This window comes from Cygnus atratus, chromosome 3 (genome assembly GCF_013377495.2).
Source record: "Cygnus atratus isolate AKBS03 ecotype Queensland, Australia chromosome 3, CAtr_DNAZoo_HiC_assembly, whole genome shotgun sequence".
Lineage (NCBI taxonomy): Eukaryota > Metazoa > Chordata > Aves > Anseriformes > Anatidae > Cygnus > Cygnus atratus.
In genome coordinates this window covers 1043424-1069399 of record NC_066364.1, presented here as the reverse complement: position 1 = coordinate 1069399, position 25976 = coordinate 1043424, and the positions used below count along the sequence as shown (strand labels likewise).

At 57.5% G+C, this 25976-nt stretch overlaps 1 protein-coding gene across 2 annotated transcripts; it reads right to left on the bottom strand.

Annotated features, from left to right (window-relative positions):
- Positions 1-991: 991 nt before the first annotated feature.
- Positions 992-25976, bottom strand: SELENOI (selenoprotein I). 2 transcript variants are annotated; one of them, XM_050710144.1, is made up of 10 exons: positions 25864-25956; positions 15406-15474; positions 14957-15065; positions 13082-13156; positions 12315-12577; positions 10842-10950; positions 9205-9253; positions 8583-8763; positions 7617-7799; positions 992-5552 (listed from the first exon to the last, which is right to left on the bottom strand). In XM_050710144.1, exons 2-10 carry the CDS (start codon positions 15433-15435, stop codon positions 5436-5438), a joined length of 1116 nt encoding a protein of 371 aa, XP_050566101.1. In that variant the 5' UTR covers positions 15436-15474; positions 25864-25956; the 3' UTR covers positions 992-5435. The 2 variants fall into 2 exon arrangements, with proteins under 2 accessions (XP_050566101.1, XP_035424175.1); XM_035568282.2 differs by having other exon boundaries at positions 5487-5552; positions 25853-25976.

Below are 25976 nucleotides of genomic sequence, written 5' to 3'. Positions count from 1 at the left end.
GCTCCAGTCGCGCTGGTGCAGGGATAAGGTGGGGATCGCCCCGACTAGTGCTGCAGCCAGCGGCTAAGAGCTCGCTGCGAGCTCAAGCAGCTTTGTCAGGGCAGGGCTGCGTTCTGACTTGTCTGCTTTACTAAGAGGATCTGGGCTGCCCAGGTGGCACTTGGAAAACACCCTTTCCAACAGCACCCAGCCTCCTCCTTCTCCCAGGGCACTTTTGTGAGCAGCGTCAGGGTGAGCACCACATGGGATGAGCAGTGGTCAAAGCAAGCCGTGATCCATGGAGGGAAGGGCTGCCCAGTGAAACGGCGCCTGTCTGCTCCCTGCACCTCAGAGCATCCTCGGGAGCAGCAGCAGCCCCGTAGCCACGTCCCCATGCAGCCCCAGCTTTGCCCAACCCATCCCTGGAAACGCAGCATCAACTGTTAAGGGCTCATTAGAGATTTAATCACTTGCGCGGGGCTTAGTGCTGACCCCGGCACATGTTGCAGAGCAGAGCACAGCAGGGCAGGCAGCTTGGAGCAAGGCCAGGTCCAGGTTCAACAGCGATCTCCACCCTGCTCCCATTATCCATGGCCTCCCCGGCCCCCCAGCGCTGCACAGGACCAGAAGGCAAGAACAGCAGCTCCCTGTGAGCCCCCACCGCTTCGCACCACCTGCGTCGCCACGTGTGGCCCAGCCCTGCCAACAGGGCACACGATGACCCCTAGCGCTGGCTGCAGACTCAAGCCAAAGGGAGAAGCCTGGAGGTGAGGGCAGAGCTTTTGGGGATGGCAGGGTTTCAGCTGGTCACCAGCCAACCCAGGGCAGCGCTGCCTTCTGCTTGCCGAGTCCTACCCCGTGCAGGAGCCAGGCCAGCTCAGTCCCTTCGCCCCAGCCTTTGACAGAGGGGGAATGAAAATTATTGCTGTAGGGATACGCACACAAGAGCAAATAGATGTAGAAGGGAGAAGAAAAAAAAAGGGGGAAAAAAAAAACAAACAAACACCCATAAAAAGCTTGGAAAATTTTATTCTTTATTGAACTTTAATAGCTTTCGTTCATTTTAAACACAATAAATACTTCAGTAATAGCATTTAAGAGACGAATTCAAACTCACTTCAGTACCTAAACTCCCAGCCCGAGGACGGCTCCAGGGAAGGAATTGGAGTCCTGGGGCCCACAGCCATGCCAGGGCTGCTCATGGCCAGGCAGGCTGGGCTGAGGGACCCCCACCAAAACCAGCATCCACTTAACTAAAAGCTCGAGGGACAGAAGCAGGCCAGGCTCCCTGCATGAGGGGTAGAGGAAAATTTTGATCCGTGGGGTCTCAGACAAGGCTGCAATGCCACGCTGGTGCTGCAGATCTGCGTTAGAACAGCAAAAAGCAAACGAGCCTTCAGCTGGCCCAGCACTGCTGCGAGCCCACAGCACCGGAGCGGGACCGACACATCGCACTGGAAGATTTTGGGCTGGGGTGTGTAGGGGTTTGGGGTGTGCTGGAGGAACTCCTCCTGCATCTCAAGCAAGTGATGCACGCTAAGCAAAAAGGGACAACTGGAAACAAGAGAGCTTCAGGGAATTTCCTATAGGTTTCAGAAGGATACAAAAGCCCCGTGCACAGTTGTGCCATAAACTAAGGTGACTAGAGCTTCAGCTACAGCTCCCACGTGGGCACAAAGCAGCTGCACTCTTGGATCTGCGTGTATACACACAAATCTCTACCTCTTTCCCAGAGGCTTCTCAGATCTATCCCAAGCAGGCACAGATGCTCCCAGAGAAGATTTTAGGGGTCTTGCTAGAACTGACTGGCTCTTCAGGGGCACAGATCAAAGCTGCTCTCAGATTACAAACTGCAGGTACTCCCTGCACCCAGAGTAACACCAGGCCAGCTCTAAGAGTATGTGTTTTCAGTGCATTAGAAGCTCACACTTACAGCATCTTGCTCTCCTGGCCCTGGCTGCATCAGGTGACTGATGTTTGCGAGAGGAGAGGCTGCTGCTGAGCCATGCGAGCACTGCGGGACAGCCGGAGCCAACTGCGGCACAGACGCTGCGGGGAAGGAATGAGCTAAAAACCACAGTGCTCACGTCCATGATTTTCAGGCAGTGATTGCGCCTATAAAACATTTCTTAGTGTGAACACTGCTTTAATGTAAACTCCATGAGACCACAAAACCTGCACGCCAGCCTCAGCTGGGGAATTCCTGCGCTAGGTCCCTGTGTGGGTGCAGAGGCAGGAGCTCGGACACGAAGCCACACAATTGAGATAAAAAGGCTGCGTTAACCCAGCCTGCGAGGCTGCCCCAGCCAGGCGAGCCCAGCACCAGCCCACTAACGTGTCCCAGCTCCCCACTTCACCACGAAGGGTGACCAACTGCAGGAAGGAGCAGGAGCAGCAGCACCGGGACCCGCCTGGAGCCCGAGGCCAGGAGCCTGGCGGTCCTGTGGGTCCTGAAGGACTGCACCCTCCCTGAACAGGCTTTTTCCCCAGTAATACTCTGGATTGAGATAAACTGTGCAAAATAGATTTAGGGAAGCACATACCAGTCCTATCATCAACTCAGCAGGTCCACCAGTAATTAAGAAACTATGATCAACTCTATCCCTGGAAGAAGCGACAGCACAAACTGCAAGGACTGGCCCCGGGCAGGCCTGAGGACACAGCCCGGCCAGCAAGGGGAGCAACCAGCATGTAACACACTTACCCTCACATGCAGTTAGCAAGGAATAAATTTATTTTTAAGACTTAAAACCATTATTATTAATAAATAATTTGTTTCTCAGCATGCCCTACCCCACCATGGCGAGACGGTTTGGTCTTTCTGCTCAAGTGTTTCCGTTCCCCCAGAAGTTGGGATCAGAAATCACCCAAGTTACAACAGCCCAGACAGAAACCCACCCAGCTTCACAGCAGCATGAGTCAGAAACGGAGCTGGATGCCCACCGAGACCAGATCTGCTCTCACCTCGCTTTGCCACGAGCCTGGCAGCACTAGAGAGGAGCGAGCCTGCTTTCCAGCACTGATTTAAGATTTAAGCAGGTATTTTTCTAGCTTCAAGGTGCGATAAATTAAGGCACCAAAAATCCAGGACTCTTCAAAGATAAAGCCTGTGCAGATAGGAAGTGGTTCCAGTTTTTAAGAGACAGCTTTTTCCTACAGCACAAGTATTTGCAGGATTTTAGAGAGGAAGTCCTGCTTCCACATGTTTGTAGCTTTACAAAGGATTTTTTTTTCAGGTATACTCTTACGGGCTGCAAAAATCCACCAGCTCACAGCCAAGCAAGACAAGAAACTGTGTACTAAGGAGACAAAGGGACATCCCAAGGTTTAAGATCAGACATCCTCTCGCAGCACTGGTGAGCCCAGTCCTCAGGCCCAGCAGTGCTATGGGAAGAGCCAGGACAACACAAGCTCCAGGCTCGGGACCCCAGAGCTCAGCTGAAAGGCTGAGGGAACAGCTCAGTTGTTCCCTAGTCCTGTAGACGTCTAACTAGAAAATAAGTCATCTAACTGCCGCTTTTGCCAGTGCTGCTAGCGCAGTTTTGCTACCTGAACAGGCCCCACAGGTAAGCGTTGTGTTCTCTTTCAGAGATTCCCTGTAATTCCTGTGCGAGCGTGACTTACATTTACCTCCCTTCACAACTGCATTTCATTAAACAGCCAGAGTCAAAGATTCAAGCACAACCCAATTCCTTTGCACACTTCATTTTTTTCTGTACAACGTCAGTAAAATATATAGAGTAAGCTACTTTATTAAATAAATTCTGAAGACCATTTGCCCCCTCTCCCAGACAAGACACCGTTTGCAGACACGTGGCTGTACAGACACACGAACAGACAGACGAGCAGCCGAGCCCTCCGGTGGCGCCAGCCCAGACAACTGCCCCAGCCGACCCCACGCAGGACGTACCGTGACCGAGCAACCCCGATTCCACCCACGGCACCGCACAGAGCAGCGAACACTGCGAGCTGCCTTAGGATTTCAAGTCTCAGTCTGCATGACAATGATTCAAATTTACAAAAAAAAAAAGCAAACAAAAAAATCCCAAATCATTAAATAGTAGTTACAGCTTGAAGGTTTCCTAAAGCAGGAGGAGGAGTCTTCACCTGCGGAAGGAAAATGCCGTGACCAAGCTTCCATGACCCGCAATGATCAGTGTGTAAGAGACTTTGTTCCCATGGTAATTACATATGCACAATCTGCTGTGCTTGTCCACTTCCGGATGCAGCCTTTCCAGAACCTGGGTTTAAGCTACACTCTTCATTCAAGCACAGGTCTTCATTAAATAAAAGTGAACAGAAAAGAAAATCAGCATTCAGTCTTCACCACCCCACTCTCAACTAACTCAATTACAGAAATGTTTAAAAAAGAAAATCAATGCAAACATCTTTTACAAATGGACAGTAAACAAATGTATCCCTGGATGAGACACGCAGCCGCCGGGGACAGCGGTTTTGAAAACAAAGTGGGATTTGGGAAGGACCCCACCACACACACGCCTGTGAGCTTTCTGAAAGTGCACACGCAACCAACACAACATTATTAAGGTGCTTCTCCAAGCTGTGGATTTGCTGCTGTCGGTGGTCTGGTGGGAAGGGCGATGCGCAGGCTGAGCCTGGCTGCACCGCTGCAGAAGACGAGGCTCGGGCAGCACGCAGCGACCCAGCAGAGCCGACCTGGAACAGCAAGTTCATACCAGCAGGAAGGGGGGAGTTTGGCTCCGTGTTACAGAGGCTGGTGTGAGCCGTGTTTCACCACCGGTCAGGGCCCACGCGCCAGCCCGCAGGCAGGGAACGTCGAGATGTGGTCCCAGGTGCTCACCGCTCGGGCAGGGGCCGGGGAAGCTGCCTTCCCACTTCTACAAGAAATTGAGCCCTGATTCCTAAGCCCCCCCGCAAGTAGAATATTACTGCAAGTTTTGTGTGTTTACTTCTGCTTTAAAAAAAGGTGCAAGTATTTGCCCAAATGAATGAGTGCAGGAAGGCAGGACAGAATGTGGGAGAACTGTCACCATTTGCTCCTTAAGTACCAGCCCGGGAGAAGGGCTAACAGGATTAGGGACAGACAGGAACGCTTGACCACCAGGATGTTCCCTTGACCTCACAGAAATCAGCTGCTACGTTGGTTCTGGTGATGGGTCAAGGTGCTTTGCTCAGGTAAAGCCATCTGCATCCCCAACCAGCTTTATCTGAGCAACTGCTGGGGTTTGAGGTTTTACCGGGAACATTCAGCTGGTCTAAAATACAGTAATAGTGACCTGAAAGGCTACCCTCCTCGTCCAGTTTCACCCAAAACTGTAGGCTTGTGTTCGTTGAACAGCAGCAGAGGCTGTCCCGTACCAGTCCCAACCTGGCTGCACCAGATATCGCGCATACTTTGCCCTGATGTCTGTCCAGAGGATAGGTTTAGATCTGTGGTGATGGTTGAAGTATTTACAGGTAGTTGCAGCAGTTATTTACAGTACTTCTGCAGACTGCAAGCTGATTTTCTCTTCCTCCACTCCTAGTCAATCCGGCGTGGGCTTCTTTAGTGAGAAGGGTCGTATATTGAAGTGCCTGCTCAGCTGGCTCACCTGGGGACAAGGCAGGCAACAGGACAGGGTTAGCAAGGCTCAGGGGGACGAGGAAAAAAGCGGGCAGAGCGCCCAACCTGTTCCCTGCACGGCTGACAAAGCCCTGCCACCTCCTTGCACCCACTTTCCCCATCACTGTCCCAGCCACATGCCCCCCCTGGCGTAGCAGGGCTGGACTGCAGCATCTGCCCAGCACTGCCCCACTGCATTGAGGAGGGCAGATTTCTCCTTCCCCCTCCCTGGATGGTTTTATGCAGCAAGGCTTTACAGCAGCTGAATTAGAGCAGAAGCAACAGCTCAGCCTGCCCAGGAGCAGGCTTGCCTCCATCCTACCCTCCTCAGGCGTGGGAGTCAGAAACACCCTGCCCCGAGCACAGGCACTCATACTTTTACTCTGCAGTACTTCTTGGCTCTTCACAGCAATATTTTTAATATTTTCCTTCAATTAATTTGATAATCTCAGATAACCACAGGAAAAGTTGCTCCCTGAGTCCATTTCCAATTAAAACTGGGGGTCGAGTACTTTGCACTGGTGCAGGAAGGCTGCAGAGAGGAGCGTGCCCAATGCCAGGTTTGGGTAATTGGGTCCCTTTTACACCAGAATAAGGAAGCAAGCTTTCACCACCTCTTGTGAAGCAATGAGAAAACCAGGAAGGACTGAGAGCAGGACTGAGAGCTGCACCAGGAAAGGCTCTTTCAGGTGCTCACAGAGTCCTGCTAGCCTGGAAGCGCTGCTTACTCCTGCATGCCTGACAGCCAGCAGAGGAGCAGAACCATGGAGGATAAAACAGATGGTGGGGCACTGGCGGTGCTGACCATAGGTAGCAGTCACTGCAGATCCAACAGCGAGCGGTGCTGAGCAGCACCAGGTGCTGAGCCGGGCAGCAAGTCACGGCAGAGCATCTAGTCCACACTGGCGTTCCCAAGTTCTGAATAGTTGGCGATTACGTCCCAGTCACTGCCCTAAAAAGCTCTGCACCTCAGTATCAGTAAAGGCGCTTCTGTCCTGGGAGAGGAGACTGCAGATGGGCCCCTGGAAAGCTAGAAGGGGGCAACACGAACTCAGGGGAGCAGGGCACTGGAAACCTCCCTGACTGATGGGCAGGCCTGGGCAGAGAGGATTACCCCATCCTCTCAGTCTCCCATCTCCAGCTATGACTCCAAGACCAAATTTATTTAAGCTTCTTAGCTATTCAAATCCTTCTCGCATAGAAGCCTCATTACGCTAATTGGAAAGACAAGACAACCTGGGTATTACTTCCTCGCTGTAATTACAGCTCAAACTTGACTCTGGAGGCTCCACATTAGCGCTGGGTCTCCTGGGGCACAGGGCTTCCCAAGGAGGGTTTACACATGTGGTAGCAGCCAGCTCTGCAGGGAACATCTGGGTCCTTGCCCCACTTCCTCAGCAGCTTCCCAGGGCATTTCTAACAGGACTTGGTCTCCTCTGAGTTTGTTTTCTCTCTCAATCAAAATTCAGGCAGAGTTTGCAGAGAGCGAGGGGAGAAAACCAGCCCCGGGACCTCTGCACAGCCCCTGCAGCAGGCAGGAGGCAGGCAGCTGCAGTGCAAGGGACATGTCCCCAGCGCAGGGCACGTCAGCAGGGTCGCAGATTAACCACTGACAGCAGATTAACGTGTTACACTGAGACTCCCAAACCAGGCACTCCTTCCCAATGTGCAGACACCACAGCCACTGCTGTGAGTATCTCCAGGAGTGCCTCCTGCTGCCCAGGGGTGCGAGTCGCCCAGACTGGCTGACCTACGAGCTGGTCTCTAAGCTGCAGCCACAGCCAGTTAAACACAGCAGCAGGGACACACGAGCACTTGTTTCAAACCCATCTCTGGCACAAGAGCCCCTGAGAACATCGTGCGAGGCTCGTTTCAAATCCTATCAGCCTTCCAGAGCCTCTCACCTGGAAGGCAGCCCACGTTTCCCATGGTCACGGACAGCCCGACAGAGCTCGCAGCCCCAAGCTGTTTCACTGACATTCCCGTTTTTAAGCAGCAGCTCCCCAGCAGAGCCTGCAGCCGAGCCCGCTGCCCACGTGCCCGGTTCACCTACCACGACCACACCGTAGTGGATGTGCGCCAGGGTGAGGAAAGTGGTTAACAAGTAGAGGAGAAGAGTTTCACTGTTGGGTGCAAAGCCGGACACCACCACGAAGAGCACCAGCGCTATGGGGAGCAGCATCCAGTTCAGAGGCTGGCAGCGTGTGCTGCTCATCTGACAAACGATCAGCTGGCACTGCAGGGAGAGAAAGCTGTCAGAGCTTGCATCCTGCACGGGCTCTGCAAGCCCAGAGCTGTTCGCAGCATAGAGCACGGTCACACACGTACATGTACCGGTTACCTGCGCTTACAACTACCATCAGTCAGCTTCTCGCTTGGGATCTGCCTTTGCATTACAATTCCTGTGAGACACAGAGCAGAGCCCCGTGGCGCAGGTAATAGGGAAGCAGCCAGCAAGGGCATGTTCAAAGGAAAAAGGAGTTCCCCTGAGCTGACCGAGCCTTACCAGCAGCATTCTGCATGATCAGCAGCATGGGCTGCTGGCAGAGCGCAGACACAGAGCTGCACGGACACAGATCTGATAGAACGAGCACAGGTACCTTTGTTAAGGTCTCAAGCAGGCACAGACGCAACATGCAGCTAAATCAGGTTTGGACAACAGCTTCTGGCCCTCCAATTTTAAGTTTATTCCCCCAAAAGAAGGAAGAACTTCCTTGATATTAACAGTTTGCTACTGACACCACAGAGGATGCATGGGTGTGTAAACACTCAAGCTAACTATGTCTCTAGTTTCTCAGGAGTTGAGAGCTGCAGCACAGATGCCTGTGACATTTGCAGACCCCAAACCCTGTCTGCTTTCCTGCTCGTTCTTTCAGTCACAGCAAAATAGCAGAGCTGTCTTAAGTTAAACCTTCCCACCTCCCTTCCTTCCTCCCATTTGAACTGGCATTTTTCTTCATCCTGGGAGGCTGCGCACTTCCCAGGGGCTACACGGAAGCATAAAACAAAAGCCACTCACGGAAATGTTCGCAAAGGCTGTTCCAACCATGAAATAGAAGAGCCTGGGATGGACCTCCAGGATGTCCATGGGTGACACGAAGATCCACGTGGTGCAAAGCACAAAGAGCAACACTGGGGACACCAGTGGCAGCATGATTTCGTACAGAGAGTGGTGCTTCAAGGTGTTATTTTTATAGGCCCTGAAAGGCAAACAGAGAAATGAAAACTCCTGGAACCACAGCTGAGAAACACCTGGTCCCCGCCTCCAGAAATGCCCTGTAAAATCTCACTGGACATTCTGCCTCCCAAAACTGCCAACACCAGTCATAACCACAGTCAAACAAGGATGATGCACACCTTCATTGTTAACCTAAAACCCAAGAAAGCCCTGAATTACAAAGGCACCTGCACTCCTGGGTTGTGAACAACTGGACAAGCCTGCATAAGCTGGGCGCCCTTCAGCGAGCCCCTGCTGAGCAGGCTGCACCCCACAACTGGGACCTTCGGATACTCAGAAGCTGCTTTGTCACCCTGAAAACACCCATCTGAAAACTACTAGGGAAACCAGGTTGTATGAGGCTCTGGGGGTTCTTGCAAAGGTGCTAGTGCAGGTAGGGAGAGTTAAAAATGATAAAACTTACTTGTAGAAGTTGTACAGGCTCATCGGCAGCGTCACGGTGAGCGCACAAGCTGGAAGAGAAAGAGCTACGTTACTGCACCAAGTAGAAGAAGGCCATCGCGTCCACCCCACGGAGGGGCAGATGGTTGGGCTCCAGTTTAAGCTGCTTGCAACTAAAATAGCCCAGAGGTGCACCAAGAACAGCTCAGCAAGTTTAAAAGGAGGTGCTCAAGATTCTGGTTCAAGAGCTGTAATTACAAGTTAAGGTCTGCTATTCATTAAGGACATTTCAATTTTAAAAAGTTGCATTCACGAGCCCAATATTATGCTTTAAACAGTTACTAAATTTAATTACAATACTGTTTTTAATGGGACCCAAGGTGAGTTCAAACCCCACAAACGACATGGTTGCGCGCAGCAGAGGTTTCAGTCTTTATAATAAAGCCAATCTGCTGTTTCTCCCACCACGTGCAAGCATTTCCAGTTCCCATTGTGCAAAAAAACTCTTGTGATTTAGCTTGACAAATGGTACAAAAACTCTAAATAACTGAAAACCTAAATGGTAAGCATCACTTGCTACACCCAAATCCATGCAAGTCCATCACAACTCCTTCCATGTCTATATAGCAGTAGGTATTTTAACAGACCTGTAAATATTCCTGTTTTTAATAACCTAACTCCTATTCAAATGCACAAATACACTGAGTGTACGCATCATGCTCTACTTTCCACGAAGGAAAAGTACATTTATTATTCATATCTTAAATTCTGTGGCTGCCAAAAGAAAGCTCAAAATATCCACCTGGGTAAATCTGATGCTTGCACTTCTCTTAATGTAACAATTCAAGACACATTGACTTGAAATCAAGCAGCTATAATTAATCCCTAAAGAAAAGGGCATAAGTTAAGAAAATACAATCGAGGAAGAAGTTCTGAATAAACCAAATCACATCAAGCCACGCAGCTCCACCTGCATTACTCTCCCCTTTGCAGGGACTCATTCTGTCTGACCGCTGGAGAGAACAGCCAGCTTTTCTGGAGGAAGGCTACACACCCTTTTATTTAACTTTTGGACGGGTGCACGGAGGGCAGGACCCACAAAGGTGCTTTCCCCACCTCCACAGGCCTGACATCACTCCCTGAAGCAACCCAAGGCTGCTGGCGCAGCATTCAGGCAACAGCTCCTGCTCCCCGAGCGCTGCGTGGCCGGAGCCTCAGGCAGGGAACCAAGCTGCTCCGCAACCAGTACAAAAGCTCCCCAAACCAAGGGGCTCCCCGAACCCACACACCCCCTGGGCTGTGCTTCGTCACCTTTAAACCCGCAGATGACCGACACAACCCCCCCACCAGGGCTGGCCCCAGCGCAGCACTGCACCAGCCCCTTGGGATCAGCCTGAATATGCCTGAAGGCATGAGCACAGCGCGCCGCTTCCTCATCCTTTTGGTCACTTGCTGCAGCAAGTCAGCTTCTCCGAATTAACTGCCCCAGGAGACCTGGCAAGGGGCAGGCTGCACAAACACCCTGCGTTAGTCACCTGGGTGACGGCCTACGAGAGCCTTCATTACAGCAAACACAACAGCGGCATGAAATAATTAAGACATTGGGTGTTGGGAAAGAGGTTGCGTTTAAAAGACAGGCTTCAACATGGAGTTTCTTACCAATAATCATTGTAGTGAATAGGTCTCTATATAAGAAATTAAACAGGAAAGGTGCATACCAGGCCTCAACTCCCACAATGGCCGTCACTATGTAGACGATGGAAATGGTCTGAAAGAAAGCAGAAGAGAAGCGGGTGTCAGCAGCCTGGCCGCAGTCCGGCAGCACAACACATGCCAGGGAGCTTCAGGGAACGGCAGCTGGGCTCTGGAGGTTTGTCCAGGGTCTCCTATTATCCATCTGCTGAAGTTATTACAGGGAAAAAGCTAACAGGGAACACATGAATTGCGATGGAAGCCCTGAAGGTGCAGGGAGCACACTGCAGGATAGCTCAGCCCTCCAGCCCGGCTTTCTTTATCCATGGTCTGAATTTTTGGGTAGACCTGTGTGGTGCCAGGAGTTGGACTCGATGACCCTTATGGGTCCCCTCCAACTCAGGATATTCTACGATTCTGTGATTTCTGTGCTAGGCAAAGGTCTGAAAGCACCCAGGTCAAGCAACGCTTCTGGGGGAGGAGGTCAGAGTATAGTCAGATGGAACCAGCTACAGTCTTATTTTACCAGGAAAGACGATTATTGCAATTAGTCACTCTCCTTCCAGCTTGTTGCTTTTCCCACCCAGGATCTGACAAGCCAGAAGACACAAGTACGGTGCTCTGCTCGGTGCTGCGAGACTGCACCCTGACCAGGACGGGCAGCTGCGAGCACTAAAGCTGAATTTTACTCATCCAGAGCTTGCTCTCAGTACTGACAGGCCCTTCAGAAAGTGCTTCCTGCAGTGAAGTCCTTAACGAGAGAAGGAAGTGCCAACATCCCAACCGCTCCATCACTGTTAACCTCAACATCAACTGCCTCATTCCCCAGCCACAGGGGGGCACCTCCCTAGGAACCTTTGCTCCAGGCACAGCGATTAATATGCAAACTAGATACGCAGCTGCACTTTGGCACGCATCCTGCTAGTGCCAAAAGGCACCCCGAACTTCTAGGCTTGAATGCACCCGTGGGGTGTAATGCAGGAAACTAATTAGAGCAAGAATTTAGGTACCCGGGAGGTACCCAGGACACACAGAGCCCACGCAGAGGAAACAAGGCGATATCCGTTCCTCAAGCCTTGTTTCTCGTAGGAAGTCCATCTGCAAAAGCTACTATCAACAGAAAAACCCACGTAAACTTCCCTGGATTTAAGATTTGTGCAAAGCTGAACCCTACCGCCAGGTCTCAGAGCGTGGAGCGTGCACTGCGAGGGCTCCCAGCGCGCTGTGGCTCAGCACCACGGGCACGCGGCTCCGAGCCCTGCCCTGCTCCACGCTGCCGGGGCAGGCTGGGGACAGCCACCCTGGAGAGCACCTCAGGGCCTGATTTACAGGGGGCTGGACAGGCACCAGAGCTGCACGCAGCTCAGCAGGCAGCACTGCACCCCAGGCACGCCAGCACTTTGCCGAGCTCCTGCTGAAACCACGGCGGCACGTACTTACCACCTGGCTGATGTCATATCCCCAGGGCAGGAAGAGAATCCCCGTGTTGTACTTCTCCCAGTGGGAGAGGATGAATGAAAACAAGACCACCCATAAGAGGAGGTAGAGAACGAAGACACTGACACCCGTGGAGCCCCGTCCAAAGGTGGAGTAAACCGTCACGACGAAGTACACGCACGCCCAGCTGTCCAGGCCGTGATCAAAGAGCTCTCCCAGGGGCGTGCTGGAGTTGGTTCGGCGAGCCTGCTTCCCGTCAACGCCGTCTGGGAAGAGAGCGGGGAGAAACAGGGAGTTTTGACAGACATCCCCCAAAATGGGAAGCTCTGCTGGGCATCCCTACGCAGAGCAATGGGCCAGCTTGCAGCTGACAAGGCGTGCGCAGCCAGCGAGTGGCAGCTCCCACTGCCCTCATCCTCCAACGGTGAGCACGTCCCACTCCCCAGCTCCACCTGAGACCGAAAAATGCAACAGAGGAAAAACGTGGCAAGACTTTATTTGAAGCAGACCAGGGACAGAATTTCACAGAGCACCTCAAAGCCAGGTCCAGCATCCTCCTCCCACGTCAGCCGCTCCGGGCCACCTTCCTTCCATGCTCTTTGCCAAGCGGTTCCTGGAACTGCTCTAGCAGTACGAGCGGCAATCAGAGCAGGGCATGGCTGAAGCCCAGAATCAAAGATTTTTCAGCAGGCTCAGAGATAAGATGACACGCAGCTGCAGCATGAACAGATGACCGAGACAACCCCCCCGCAAGGCAGATAAACTCTTACCTAACGTATAGGCAATGAAGTTGAGGAGACCCACAATGACCCACACTCCGTTCGGAACATGCTGGTGGTCAGGAGCTGCAGAGATCAGAAAGACCCAGGAGAGGACAGCTCAGTATGTACACTCAGGGGGTTTATTTTGGCACAAGAGGCACAGCAACGGGGACCGGCAGCTCACCGAGACAAAGCACCCCCACAACTCACACAGTGAAACAGATGTTAGCTCTCCAGGGAGAGATGGCAGAGCTGTTTGCTCCACAGCTCCCCGTGGAAGCGGGTCACGGAGATGGGAATCCTAGGATTTTGCAAACCAGGACACATACTTGTCCTCTGTCCCCAGCTCCCCAGAGTCACAGGATCCAAGAGCTGGTGGTGGCAGCTAGCAACTGCAGCCCAAATGCATGGCATGGAAGTGTGTGCAGATCGGGCACTCCTCCTGCACTGCTCAGAGCATCACCAGAGCCTCTTGGCGAAGTGGCTGCACCCTGCCTCTGCAGGCACGTGGAGAATTCCCTCCCAGTCTCCAGACCTCGTCCCTGCCAATTGAAACCGAGTTCCTCCTTAATAACCTCTCCACCTCCGCCAGCGCTGTCTCGGCAGACAGCCAGCTTAGCTGCCTGCAACTCGGGGAGCCCAAAGCTGCATTTCAAAAAAGCAGGGAGCTGCTTCATGGTGGCAGCCTCGCATGAGGATGCACAGAGGTCTCCCATGGGGAGCAACAATGCCCCAAAACGTCACCTTCTTGTTTCCTTTGAGCAGCAGGATGGTGCCTTCCAGCAGCAGATGGAGAGCATCAAGTCACCAAACCAGCCAGCCACGAAGGAAGGCACAAGCTTCTGGAGGCCTCACCAGCAAAATGAAACCTTCTCCTTCCAAGCAGAAGACCCGTAACATGAACGTAAAAGGGTCCCACAGCATAAACTTTGCCACCCCTTTGGCAGAGCACAACTTTTTGAACATCTGATGTCCTGTCCTGGGGATTCTTGGGCTCCCGTGAGCTATGTCAGCTTTTCTTCCTAGGGCTCACGGACCAAAACACAGTCCAAATCTTAGCCAACAACCACTCACGTCACCCAAGCTTTTGAAAGCCTTGCGTATTGATAACAGTGCTTACCTATCTGTCAATGACGGCTATACCAAAAAAAAGAATTATTTTTCTCACTTAACTGTACTTTCCACTTAACTGTACTTTGATGATTGGCCCGGTTTTAGAAGAACGAGATGAACTGTTCTGAGCAGCCTAAACCAAACCTGGCAGGGGGAAAGGGAGGGAAAAATACTGAAAGGAAGCTATCAATAAGTGACTGAGAGTTACCATGCCACATTAATATTTTCCCTAGGACACTCCCACAAGCAAGGAGACAACTGAACTGATTCAGTAACAGACGAACACGGGTACTGTTTAAAAAGTGTAAAGCTGTGCACATCCTCGCATTATGCAAAATGGTGAAATGGAGGAAGAGGACTTTGCTTTTGTTAGTCTGAATGCGGTGCCAGCATGTTTCTGCAAGAGGGCAATTAGCTGGGATGCAAATAAAAAGGCTCTGCGTGCTGACTTCAGAAAGCAGAGTTTCCCACATTACCCTTTTCCCACACTTTCTGTTTCAAAAGGAGGGCACTCGCTCTTGTCCACTGCCAAGGCAGAGCTGAACCCTACTCGACTTTGGCTGTTTCGTCCTCCTTCGCCTGCACGCAGCCAGCCAGGAGCAAACGCACCCAGCGGCCGGACAGAAGGTGTCACCTGGACAAGGCCTCATCGAGAAGCCCGGTGACTTCAGGCCCTCAACTCCATCCCTCCCGACTGGACGGGCTCACCACCGAGCACCAGACGGCACAGGAGAGGAGGTGACACATCCAAACAGAAAAAGGCAGCCTTACCAGAAGCATAAAAGTCAGGGTCGAAGTATGCCATGAGGAAGAAGTTGAAGACAAGCAGCAGGAAGCCAGAAAACGTTATCAGATTTGGGGCCAGCCAGGTAGGGAAGATCTATGGGAAAGCAGCAAAAGAACACATGAACTCATTAAAATATGTAACAAGGACCACGCGCTGCTCCCAGCCACAGCAGAGGCCTGGTTACAGTCGTCTGGGCGCTGGACAGCACTGCCCGGGCGCACCCACCACCACGGGACAGCGCGAAGCTTTGGGCTGCGATGCAGTGAGCTCGGGGCAGCTGCCAGCTGGAAGGCCGTGCCCTTTGCAATTAGTCACACCGCAAACGAAGCAGGTCTGTTCAGCCAAGCAGGGCCCTGCAGCTGACACTTTTGCGCAGAAGACGTGGCGGTGACCGGCGTTTCGCTGTCCTGCTCAGGGCAGGACGAGGTCTCACCTTCACTATCGCGTTCCAGAAGGGATGCATGACGTACAGAGACAGGGGGTTGCTGTCCACCGCGCTGTACTGTGAACGAGAGGGGAAATAAAAGTCAAAACACAACAGTCAGGGCTCCAGCACCTCTCGCAGGAAGCCAGAGATCCTGAACATCAAGCTTTCCCTGAGGGCACCCGCTACCCAAGTCTTTGCATCGCACGAACACTCGAGCCAGGAACGGACTCATACCGGGGACGGTGCTGAGCAACCCCAAAAGCGCCCGCCAGCTCCGGCAACACCAGCCACCGGCCCACAAACAGCTCCCGGGCTCACCACGGAGGTTTTTGGACGGCTCCCTTCACGGGACAGGTAGAGGAGACCTCCGCAGGCACTGCGGGGAGCGCTCTCGGCAAGCCAGAGGAATTGCAGCCGCCCCGCGGTACGGCACGCGGAGGAGAGCTTGATGCACCCCGCTCTGCCTGTCTGAACCCTGCCGAGTCCAGGACCAGGGACCTCCTCGGCCCTAAAACAGGAGACAGTTCGCCGATGGACAGGGAGCTGGTGTGGTTCGGTGCGGAATAACCCATCGGGACGGCAGCTCTCGCTGTCTCCAGTCATTTGGAAGAGACCTTCCCCTTCCAGAAAGACGGAAGTTGTTTCTGAGCAAGACCTTCGGCCCCCTCCCTCGGCCTGCAGGACTCTGCAGATACCCCAAAACGCCGCAGACACCGCCCCACATCCATAAACATCTCCGAATCCTGCACGCCCTGCTGCAGTTCAAGCGGCAGAGGGCGATTTATTTGGCAGCAAGGAGCAGAGGGGCGCAGACCCCGGCTCCCAGAGCAGCAACGCAGGTGACTCGGGCTGGATGGAGACATGGGGCTCCCGGCAGAAGGCTCCTCTCCACCACGGAGCCGAGATTTCTGCAGAGGGAAGAGGGGAGCAGGAGGTCTTACCCCTCACCCCAAAGCTTTGTGATCCTCGGAGGTGGCTGGGTTGTGCACGTGGTGGGGGAGAAATACAAACCCAGACAACCACGGGACAGTTTCCAGCCAGAAAGTTAAAATTTGACATCATTTGGCTCCCAAGAGCGCCCCAGGTTACCTGCTGTGTAGCTCACAGCCATGTCCTAGCAGAGATCACGTTGTCTGCAGTCCTCCTCCCCCGACCCAAGCCTCCACCCCGCCTGCCCAGCCAGACCCAGCCGGAGATAAGGGGAACTGGGCTGACCATTTTATTCCCACGTTCCTAGCGGGGCCGATCCCTTCCTCAGCAGGCATTTCTGCTCCCATCAGCTCCTCCCTGCCCTCCCCGTGACGGCTCACTCCGTCTCGCCGGGGCTTGGCCGAACACCGCTGATGTGCCCACCCCGATCTCCCAGCACCAGTAACCCCGCGGGAGCTGCGGCGCAGCACCGAACCCCTGAGCTCCAGGCTGCGCGAGACGAGGTCTAAGCCACGAGGAATTTCCATCCCAGCTTAATTCAGCGGCGGAGGACAGAATTCCGAACGCCTTACGAGATAATAGGATTTGGACTCACCACCAGATAGGGGAGGAGGAGAGCTGGAGGCCGATTAAATCTCATTATCCCCGTCACAGCCTCGAACAAGAAAGCAAACGCCACACCAGGAGCGAGGCAGGGGAAGCGCCCTGGAGTTTGTCCGCCCGCGTTTGTCAGGGCTGTGCCCTGGGGAAGTTCCCAGGACGCTTTCCCCTTTCCCCTCTCCCCGCCGGGTCGCACGGAGAGGCAGCGAGCAGTTCTGCAGCCGGCGCTCCCCACCCGCACAGGGTGCCGGCGGTGCTGCTGGGGACACGGAGAGCGAGTGACAGAGGGCAGGGACGGGCAGCGTGGGCAAAGCTCATTTTTAGGGGGGTTTTCAGCCTTGCAGGCTCTGGTTTCCTTCCTGGAAGTTTTCATCCTCGAAGGAAAACCAAGAAGGGGCCCGAGAGCCCGCAAGAGCCCCAGGCTCCAGGCGCAGCGGTGCTTCAGCTCCCCGCGCACGGCTCCAGCGCCGTCCTTCAGCCAGCTCATCCTCCCTGAACGTCAGCATCACTTTTTCCGTTCCCTACGTCTGTCTGGTGACTAACGCGCTCGACGCGCCCTTCTCCAAGGCGTTTCTCTATCGCAGCCAATGACGGCCACCAGCCAGAGCTCTGATTTCTCCCTCGATTTCAGGGAGGGACGGAAGGAATCTCGTAGGCTCCAGAGGCTCCTTCTCAAAGCAGACAGAGACGTGTAACGGGCCCTGCTCTGAAACAGCACCGCGCAGAGACTCGGCTTCTCCTCATGACAACAGGAAGGAGCCGGCCCGGCCCGGCCCAGCCAGCCCCCAGGGATTTGGTTTTAAACTTTTTGAGAACAGAGCCCAGCCAACTTTGGAGCAACGATCCCGTGGCCAGCATCGTGCAGCGGCAGCCTCCCTGCGCCCCGTCCCTCCCGCGGAGCCACCCTGCGGCTCCCAGCCACGTCCCTCCGGCTAACCTGCATGTCCCCCAGGCCACGCGGACGGGATACATCCCATCAGCCCAAAGATTCGCCCCCAGGGAGGCTTTGTTCAAGCGGAGCACCACCATCTGCTTAAAAAACCCCTACCAGGACGAGGGGCCCTCCATCCAGCTCCGCCGCCCCCCATCTCCAGCCCCTGCTGGGTAACGTTTCCAAAAGCAGCTGCTCCTACGCACGCACACACAAAAAAAAAAAAGCCGTAAAGAGGCAATTTGACGAATCTCAGCATAATTTACACTCGGAAACTCTTTACCTGGACGCGTGAGCTCGCTGAGACGCGCCAGCTCATCGCAGGCTCTTGGCACAGCTGATGAGCACGGTCCCGAGGATGGCTGCGGTTCTGGGGAAGGGGCAGCACGAGCACCTAACACGGCACCGATAAACGCAGCAGGGAGCCCGGCGCTAAGCCGGAGCCCATCAGTTCGGTCACATCGCGTGCACCAAAGGCACCCAAGGAAGCCTTCAGCCCTCCTCCTCGCGCCAAGAAGCCAGATGGAGGTTTCTGAGAAGCACTCAGTGCCAGCACAGCCTGCAAGGGACAACTTGCAAGGGCCACGCCGTCTCCTGCACGGCAGCACCCCAGCGAGGGCACCATCGGGGTGTCCTGTGGACCAGCTGCCACGGTGCCGTCGTGGTGTTGAGCTGCCTGCCGTCGTTACGGGATTTAGAGACACGAGCGGCTCGTAGAGCTTAAAACCAACGTTAATCACGCAACCAGGACATTTCTGGAAGATCCAATTATGTGCGCAAGGAAGAAAACACAGATTTATAGCCCAGATTCTACTAATAGCTTTCCTGCCCAAAAAAACAACGCCGCTTTTAAGTAATCCCATTACCGGGAGCCAGCAGCAGACAGCACTCTGCCGGGCAGGCGCCCCGGTGTCAAACACCCAGAGGGGGCTGGGGGAGCCCCGAGGCAGGAGCAAGGCAGCGTGCGCCTCGGCAGAGCGGCCCCAGCACGTCCAGGAGGCCGTTTCCCACAAACCTCCTTAGGTACGAGGGTGACACGAGGCTGAGCGCCTTGTCCCACGGGGGCTGAGGCGAGGCAGCGAGCCCGGCAGCCCCCAGGGCCCGTAGCCGAGCAGAGCCGCGCCAGGGCAAACAAGTCCCCCTTGCACTATGCCCGCGCTCTGCCGACGCGTCAGGAGCGGCGCCGCGCTCTAAGGGCGTTTATCGACGTGAACCTGTTTGTCTTCTCTAAGGTCACTTCCCAGCTGGCACGAGGAGGGAGCACGCGGGCAACGTGCAGGGAAGGGCGCGAGGGACGGCCGGCGGCAGGGAGGACGCACGGGGCAGCGGGACGCCGCGGGGAGGAGAGAGGTGCCCGAGGCGTCCCCCAGCCCTGCCCAGCACCGCCAGCCTCGGCGCCTGCCCCGTTTCCCTCCTCTCCCCCGTTTTTCAGTCCCTGCTGCACACGTCGCAGACATCCACAAGCAGAGCCGAAGCCCCCCTGCTGCGAGAGGAGCTGCCACGGCGAGCAGAAGCCTCGTTCCGCTCCCCAAACCCCACGGGGCGCGGGAACTGTTTGGGAAAGCAGGATTTGTGCCTTGCCAACGCCCTCACATCCAAACCTTCAGCTCCCGTGGGTACCAGCTGGGAAATTATCCCTGCCTTCCTGCAGACGTGGGACTGCTCCCGCAGCAAAGCCGAGGCTCCTCCCTCCCCGGGGGCAGGAAAGGTGCTCGGAGCCAGCGACGAGCCTCTGGAGCGGGAATCGCGGGGTCGGAGCAGGGAGAGGGGAGGGAGAAAAAGCAGAAACAGAAGCGCACAAACAGGAACCTGATAGAACAGCCTTGTGACAGCCAAACAAACCTTTTACGCTTGTCTACAGCCCGCCAGGGCTCTGGAGGAGGGCTGCAGTGCCCAAAGGGGGATCGGCCCCGAGCAGGCAGCTCTGCTGGTGCCGAGGGAGAAGCAGGGGAGCAGGCGAGTCGGTGTGAAAGGAGAATTCATCGCAGTCCCCCCCAAGAGGAGGTCAGCCAAGCTTTCAAGCACACCTATCAGGGGAAGGCAAAGCCACGCATATCAGGAGACGACTGCCGAAGAAGAAGCAAGGCACCCCCGGGGAGGGGGGGACTACTGCCAAGTTTCAAGAGGCGATCTGAAAGAGAAAACTTCCCCCCCCCCCCCCCCCCAAAAAACCCACATAACCCTCTGGCTCTGTTTGCAGAGAGGAGGAACGAGGGCTGGAGGAGGTTCACAGCTAAGAGAATACAGCAAAAGGCGCGTTACTTCCCAAGCCCTGACAGCTGCTTCGCGCAGGGCGCGGAGCAGAGCGAGTCAGGTCAATCACACGAGCCCAAACAACGCAGCCAGCCACGGGAAGCGACGCTCCCATTTCCACGCGGTGCCCAGGTCCTCCCCCAGGCAGCCCCAGCAGCCAAGCACCGGCTGTTAATCAGCAGGCAGTGACTTTTTGGATGGAGCTCCTCGCGGCCAAGATCCAACCCGCAGCAACGAACAAAGCGGCAGGCTTTCAGTGCCGCTATTAAAAGAGCCGAGATGGGCCGATCGTCCCTTCGGTTTCTCCTACCCCACAGCAGAAGGGAAAGCCGCTCACGGCAGAGTTCGGGCCTCCCCGGGAAGCGACAAGCCCTCTGCCTCTCCGACAGCCCAAGGCTGGGGCACACAGCAGCACCCCTCTGCCCTGCCATCGCTTCCCTCTGCGTCCCCGCAGCCGCGATTCGGGACGAGATGCACCCGGCCATCCCAGCAGGCTCCGGAGGAAGGCGCACGCGAATATCTCAGATTTTTGCGGCAAAAACGCAAAGTGAAAGCCAGGGGGGTTTGGTTCTGTTTGCTTTAAAGGGAACCTGAAGAGCAAAACGCCGCCAAGAAGCGGCTCTGCTTTCCCACCCCTCCGTTGCACGCACCCAGGAGGAAGGCGCCCGGCTCTAGCAGCCGTCCCCAAGCCCTGCCTGGGGGCTGCAGCCGTCCCGCCCCTCTCTGTTGGGACAAAAGGCGCAGAGAGATGTGGGTGGCAGGCGGCTGAGCAAAGCTGGGAGGGCCCCTGCTGCAGGATGAGGCTACCGGCACCCCTCGCACCCAGTTCACACCTTTAACGGAAGGACTGCAGTGGAAAAAAAACAACACGAAACCACACAACCACCGCCGGCAAGCCCTCGAAGCTCCGCTCCCCAGACGGCAGGGGCAGGGGGGCGCTTGCAGCAGCACAACCATCGCCCGGGAGCTTTACCCACACCAGCGGGCAGAGGAACAGCCTTGGCCCGCCGGCTGCGCCGACGCGTCTGCTCCTTGGCAGCGAACGCGGCCGCACAGCTCGCCCCCGGGCGAGTCTTCTGCTCGTACGGGAGCCCTCGGAGGGTTTCGGGTTCCCCCAGGGAACCCTGCGGGAGCCACCGTGCGCTGGAGCAGCAGCAGATCCCCGACCACGAAGGGCTTCGTGGGTGGCCGGGAACGGAGATGCCTCCTGCAGCCACAGCAGCCGGGCGGTTTTTGACCAAAGAGGGGGCTTCCAGAGACGCAAGGGATGCTCTGAGCCGGGCAGAGGATCGAACCCCTGAGTTTAACTGCAGAGCAGGAGAAGAAAGAAGGAAGCAGCTCCGCCTTACAGCTGCTCACCTGGAAGGCGTGAAGGCCGGGAGGACGCTGAGCTTGCGGCTCCCCGTGCAAGCGGCGCCTTGGGAAGCAGATGTTTAAAGGCAGACACACAGCGAGCCTCAGAGCAATTAGGGAGCCCTTGGGGAAGGAGTTAAGTGATTCAAGATCAGGGCTCAAAGGCTTCTCCTCCTCCGCACCCTTCCAGTAAGGGCCCTGCAGGAGAAGACGAGCGATTTGCCCGGGGGCGGCGAGGACCGGCCTTTTCGTAGCCTCAAGCCTCCCATCCAGGTCGCTAACATCAAAAAGCTCCCCCGCCAGCTGCGTTGTTGCTCCCCTGGTCTGAAGAGCCCCTGGCACACACCGGTGTGTCTGCTCGCCAGAGCAAGCCCCGCGGAGATCTCTTTAGGGCTCGCATTTCCAGAGAAGCCTCTGCGAGGCCGCCAGGACAGCCTCCAGCCACCTGCTTCCCGCAGCGCGACATCTGCGGCCCTGCTCTCCGCGGCGCCTGGAGTCTGCAGGGAAAAGGATTTCCTGGGGGGGTGGGGGGGGAGAGGGCAACCGTGTGGGACCGGCAGTCCCACTTCACACCAACTGCTTAAGAGACCTACGGACGCCGTTCGACCGACAGCCGGAGCGCGGGATGCGCACAGGACATGGGATCCGCGGCGCCTGCTGCACCCAGCGTGCCAGGAGTCCCAGGCAAAGATCTCACCCGACCCCGTAGGGCCATCGTTCTTGATGCCCTACAGAGCTCCCTTCTCACCGGGACAACCACCCGGCACCTCCTGGCACAAAGCACCCGCCAGGCGCCAACCCGTACGGGGCTGCAGGGCGCGCTGCTCCGCACACGCACATCTCCGCGTGGACGGCCGTAGAGAGCAGCCTGGGGGCTCCTTCTGGCTGCTCCCCGGCCTCAGCCCTGCAGACACGTGAGAGGAGAACCACGAGGGCTTTGTTTCAGCGCCCACGCAGGTAACGAGACAAAGAGCCTCTCACGAGAGCCGTCCGTGAGCAGGCAGCTGCCCGCCAACCCCGCACCGCTGCCCGGGGGCTGCCTTCGCCGCCTCCCGCGCGGAAGCGAGGACCCGGCCACAGGATTTGAGGGTGCGGCAGTTTTGCTCCGAAAGGCCCTTCCCAAACCCCAATTCCCGCTCCCCTCGCTGAGCTCGTGAGGTGAGACAGCGTCCCGCCCCACCTTTGGACCCGAGCGGGACACGTGGCGGCGCCGCAGCTCGGTCCCTCCCGTGCCACGCGGAAGGCGCGGTGCCAGCGCCCTGCTCCGCTGGCGCTTCCCCCAGACCATTGCCTCCCTGCGCGGGGAGCCAAGGTCAGGTCCAGCAGCCAGCTGCGGCTCACAAGGTGAGGGCAACGCCGGTTACACCCGTGGCAAGAGCCCCGTGCACAGCTCTTACCGCTCGAGAGCTTCCCCTGCTCCTCCTGTACCAGCTGGATGAGAGCCACACCGTGACCCTGGGCACCGCGCGCAGCAGAGGCGGAGAACTCGCACGAGGGCAAGAAAAGAGAAAGCAAAAGGAAGAGCAGACACCTCCGTCAGCGTCCCGCACCCGTTTTCTCCCCTGACCACAGTTTTCTAGGAGAAGGTTGCCCAGAAGCCTGCCAGAAAGCCATTTGCAGACGGGCTTTTAAGAAGCAGCTCACGACTTCTGGCACCCGGCTGCAAGGTCCGCGCTCCTGAACAGCAGAGCCTGGCTGCATCCCTCTGGGCGCGGGGTGCTCCACGCTGAACAGCAACAGAGCGCCTGGGTTTGGCCGAAGACACTCAATACTCCGCGGCAGCCCGGTGTCCGCAAGGCCGACGCTCGCACCCTGCTCCCCAGCCTGGAAGCGAGAGCTTTATTTTTGCTACCAAGGCCTCCGCCCCGCCAGAAGCATCGATGGCGGGCGCTGAGCTGCCGAGCAGGAGGAGACGCCGGGGCAGACAGACGCAGGAGCTGCCCGGCTCCCCGACCCCCACGCAGGGCATCTCCCTGGGGAGCCGGGGATGGCTCTCCTCCCCCAGCCGGGAACAAAAGGAACGGACGGACTCCTGCTGCGCAGCGTCTGCTTCTGGCCGCGCGTCGCCTTTTTGGCTGGCCCCACCTCAGACCGGTCACCTGTCCCGAGCTGCGACGGCTTTGGGGACGTGCTCCGGTCCCCGGGCACGAACCACCTCCGCCGAGGCTGAACGCAGGCTGCTGCGGGGAGGAGGCAGAGGAAGCGGCACGGCGGGAGCTGAGTTGCTGGTCTGCTATTTCGCACCGCCACCCACGACACCCCGAGCTGCGCCCTCCTCCCTCCCTCTGTCAGGACCAGGGAGTGCCCTGCTGGAGTTTCCTGGGCCCCAGCAGCTCCTCGAACCAAGGGCCGGGCTCTGCATCAGCGGAGCAGTGACGGACCCAGGGCCAGCCAGGCAAGGAACGGCCCGGCCGACCGAACTGCGATGCCTCAGCATCGGCACGCACCAGAAACGTGCTCCGAGCCCGCCCGCCCCTATCACAGTCCCTACTGACTCAGGGAAACCACAGCCTCCCGAGCAAAGCGACTTCTGCCAGCGCGACCGCAGTCCTGCCCCGGGGGCACGCGCGGCCGGCGTCTCCGCGAGATGCGCTCGCGCCTCGGCCCTTTGCTGCCTCCCAGCAAGGCCGGTAAGCACAGCGCCGGTGTGCAACCGGTGCCAGTACGTGGCCAGCGCTGTAAGAACCGGGCAGGACCTTTCTCCTCACCCTGGTCCGCGCGTTCACGGACTCAGCTCCAACGGGGTTTGCATCAGGCACCTGCAGGAAGACCACGACCTGGGAGCCCCGCCTTTCTAACCACACTTACAAATCTACCCACGCGCCCCCATCCGATGCAAGCTGCCACATTGCTCAGACCCCCCCCCCTCCCACCCCCCCCACCCCCCAGCAAAGCGCGGACAGCGCTGCCCGGCCACACAAGCAAGCACGCCGCCGGCTTCGCTCCCCGAACACGTCACCGTCGCCCTAACGCTCCTGCAACGCTTACGTGACACCCCACGAGCCGCGGCTCCTCTCCGTGGGTCTGACGGCGCCCGGAGCAGGACGGGAGCAGCGTGGTCCTGTGCTGCGGGGGGGGGGGGGGGGGGACCCCGGACGACGGGGGCCAACCGCCCACGGGCACCCCCCGGACCCCCCGGCGGTGCCGGTGGCAGCCTTGTCCCCGGGGGGAAGCAGCCTGGGGATGGGCAGCCGGCAGGCGGGCAGCCCCCTCCCCGCCTGGAGCTGCTGGGGGTGGGGGGGGGGGGCAGTGGGGAGGGGAAAGGCGCTGCCCAACACGCATCCCCCCCCACAGCAGTATGGGGGGGGGGGGGGGGGGGCCACACAGTCACTGCGCTCCCCCACGGCAGCACCGGGCCCCCGGCAACACCAGGGCACCGTGCCTCATGGCATCAGGAGCTGACCCCCCCCCCCCCCACGAAGCACCAGGAACCCCCCCATACTGCACCAGGACCAGGACCCCCCCCTCACAGCACCAGGAGCCCTCCACAGCACCACGACCCATGGCACCAGGACCTGAACACCCCCCAGGCACCAGGACTCCCCCCCCTCACCCGCCACTGCACCAGGACCTCCCCCACAGGGAACCACGACCTCCCCCCCCAAGCACTAGGACCTGACCCCCCCACACACACACCACGAGGCCCCCTTCAGCACCAGATCCCACAGCACCAGGGCCTGACTTCCCCTAAACACCAGGACCCCCCCCCCAAGCACCAGGACCCCCCCCAAAGCACCAGGATCCATGCCACCAGGACCTGACCCCCCCCCCCGCACCAGGAACCACAGCACTAGGACCTGGCCCCCTCAAGCACCAGGACCCCTGGCACCAAGACCTGACCCCCCCCCAAAGACCAAGACCTCCCCCACTGCACCAAGACTCCTCCCCACCGCACCAGGACCCCTGGCACCAGGACCTGACCCCCCCACAAAGCACCAAGACCCCCCCAACCCCCCCACTGCACCAGGAGCCCCCCCCCCCCCCCGCACCAGGACCCCTGGCACCAAGACCTGACCCCCCCCCCACCAAAGACCAAGACTCCCCCCACTGCACCAAGACCCCCCCCCCGGCACCACAACCCATGGCACCAGCCCCCCCCCCCCCCACTGCACCAGGACCCCTGGCACCAGGACCCCCACCCCCCCAAGCACCAAGACCCCACCCCCCCGGCACCAGGACCTATGGCACCAGGACCTGACCCCCCCCACAAAGCACCAAGACCCCCTCCCCCCAACCCCCCCCACTGCACCAGGACCCCCTCCCGGCACCAGGACCTTACCCCAACCCCCCCCCCCCCCCCAAGGACCAGCACCCCCCCGTCCCCCCACAAAGCACCAAGACACCCCCCACCTCACAGCACCACGACCCCCCCCCCCCCCCCCGCACCTTGTACTTGCCGAAGCCGGCCAGCTGCTCGCCCGTCACGTACCCCATGGCGCCCCCGCCGCCCCCCCACGCCGCGCCCGCCGTAAGGAGCCGCCGCCTCGGCCCACCGGGCGTGCCCGTGGCG

What these genes read in the sequence shown, in the direction of transcription:
- SELENOI (XM_035568282.2), bottom strand. Translation starts at nt 25,900, where the DNA reads ATGGGGTACGTGACGGGCGAGCAGCTGGCCGGCTTCGGCAAGTACAAG. An exon ending in CCGGCTTCGGCAAGTACAAG is followed by an intron (nt 15,475 to 25,852) that starts GTGCGGGGGGGG and finishes TCTCGTTCACAG; the next exon opens with TACAGCGCGGTGGACAGCAA. An exon ending in ATTCACTACAATGATTATTG is followed by an intron (nt 9,254 to 10,841) that starts GTAAGAAACTCC and finishes TTTCTCTTCCAG; the next exon opens with CTTGTGCGCTCACCGTGACG.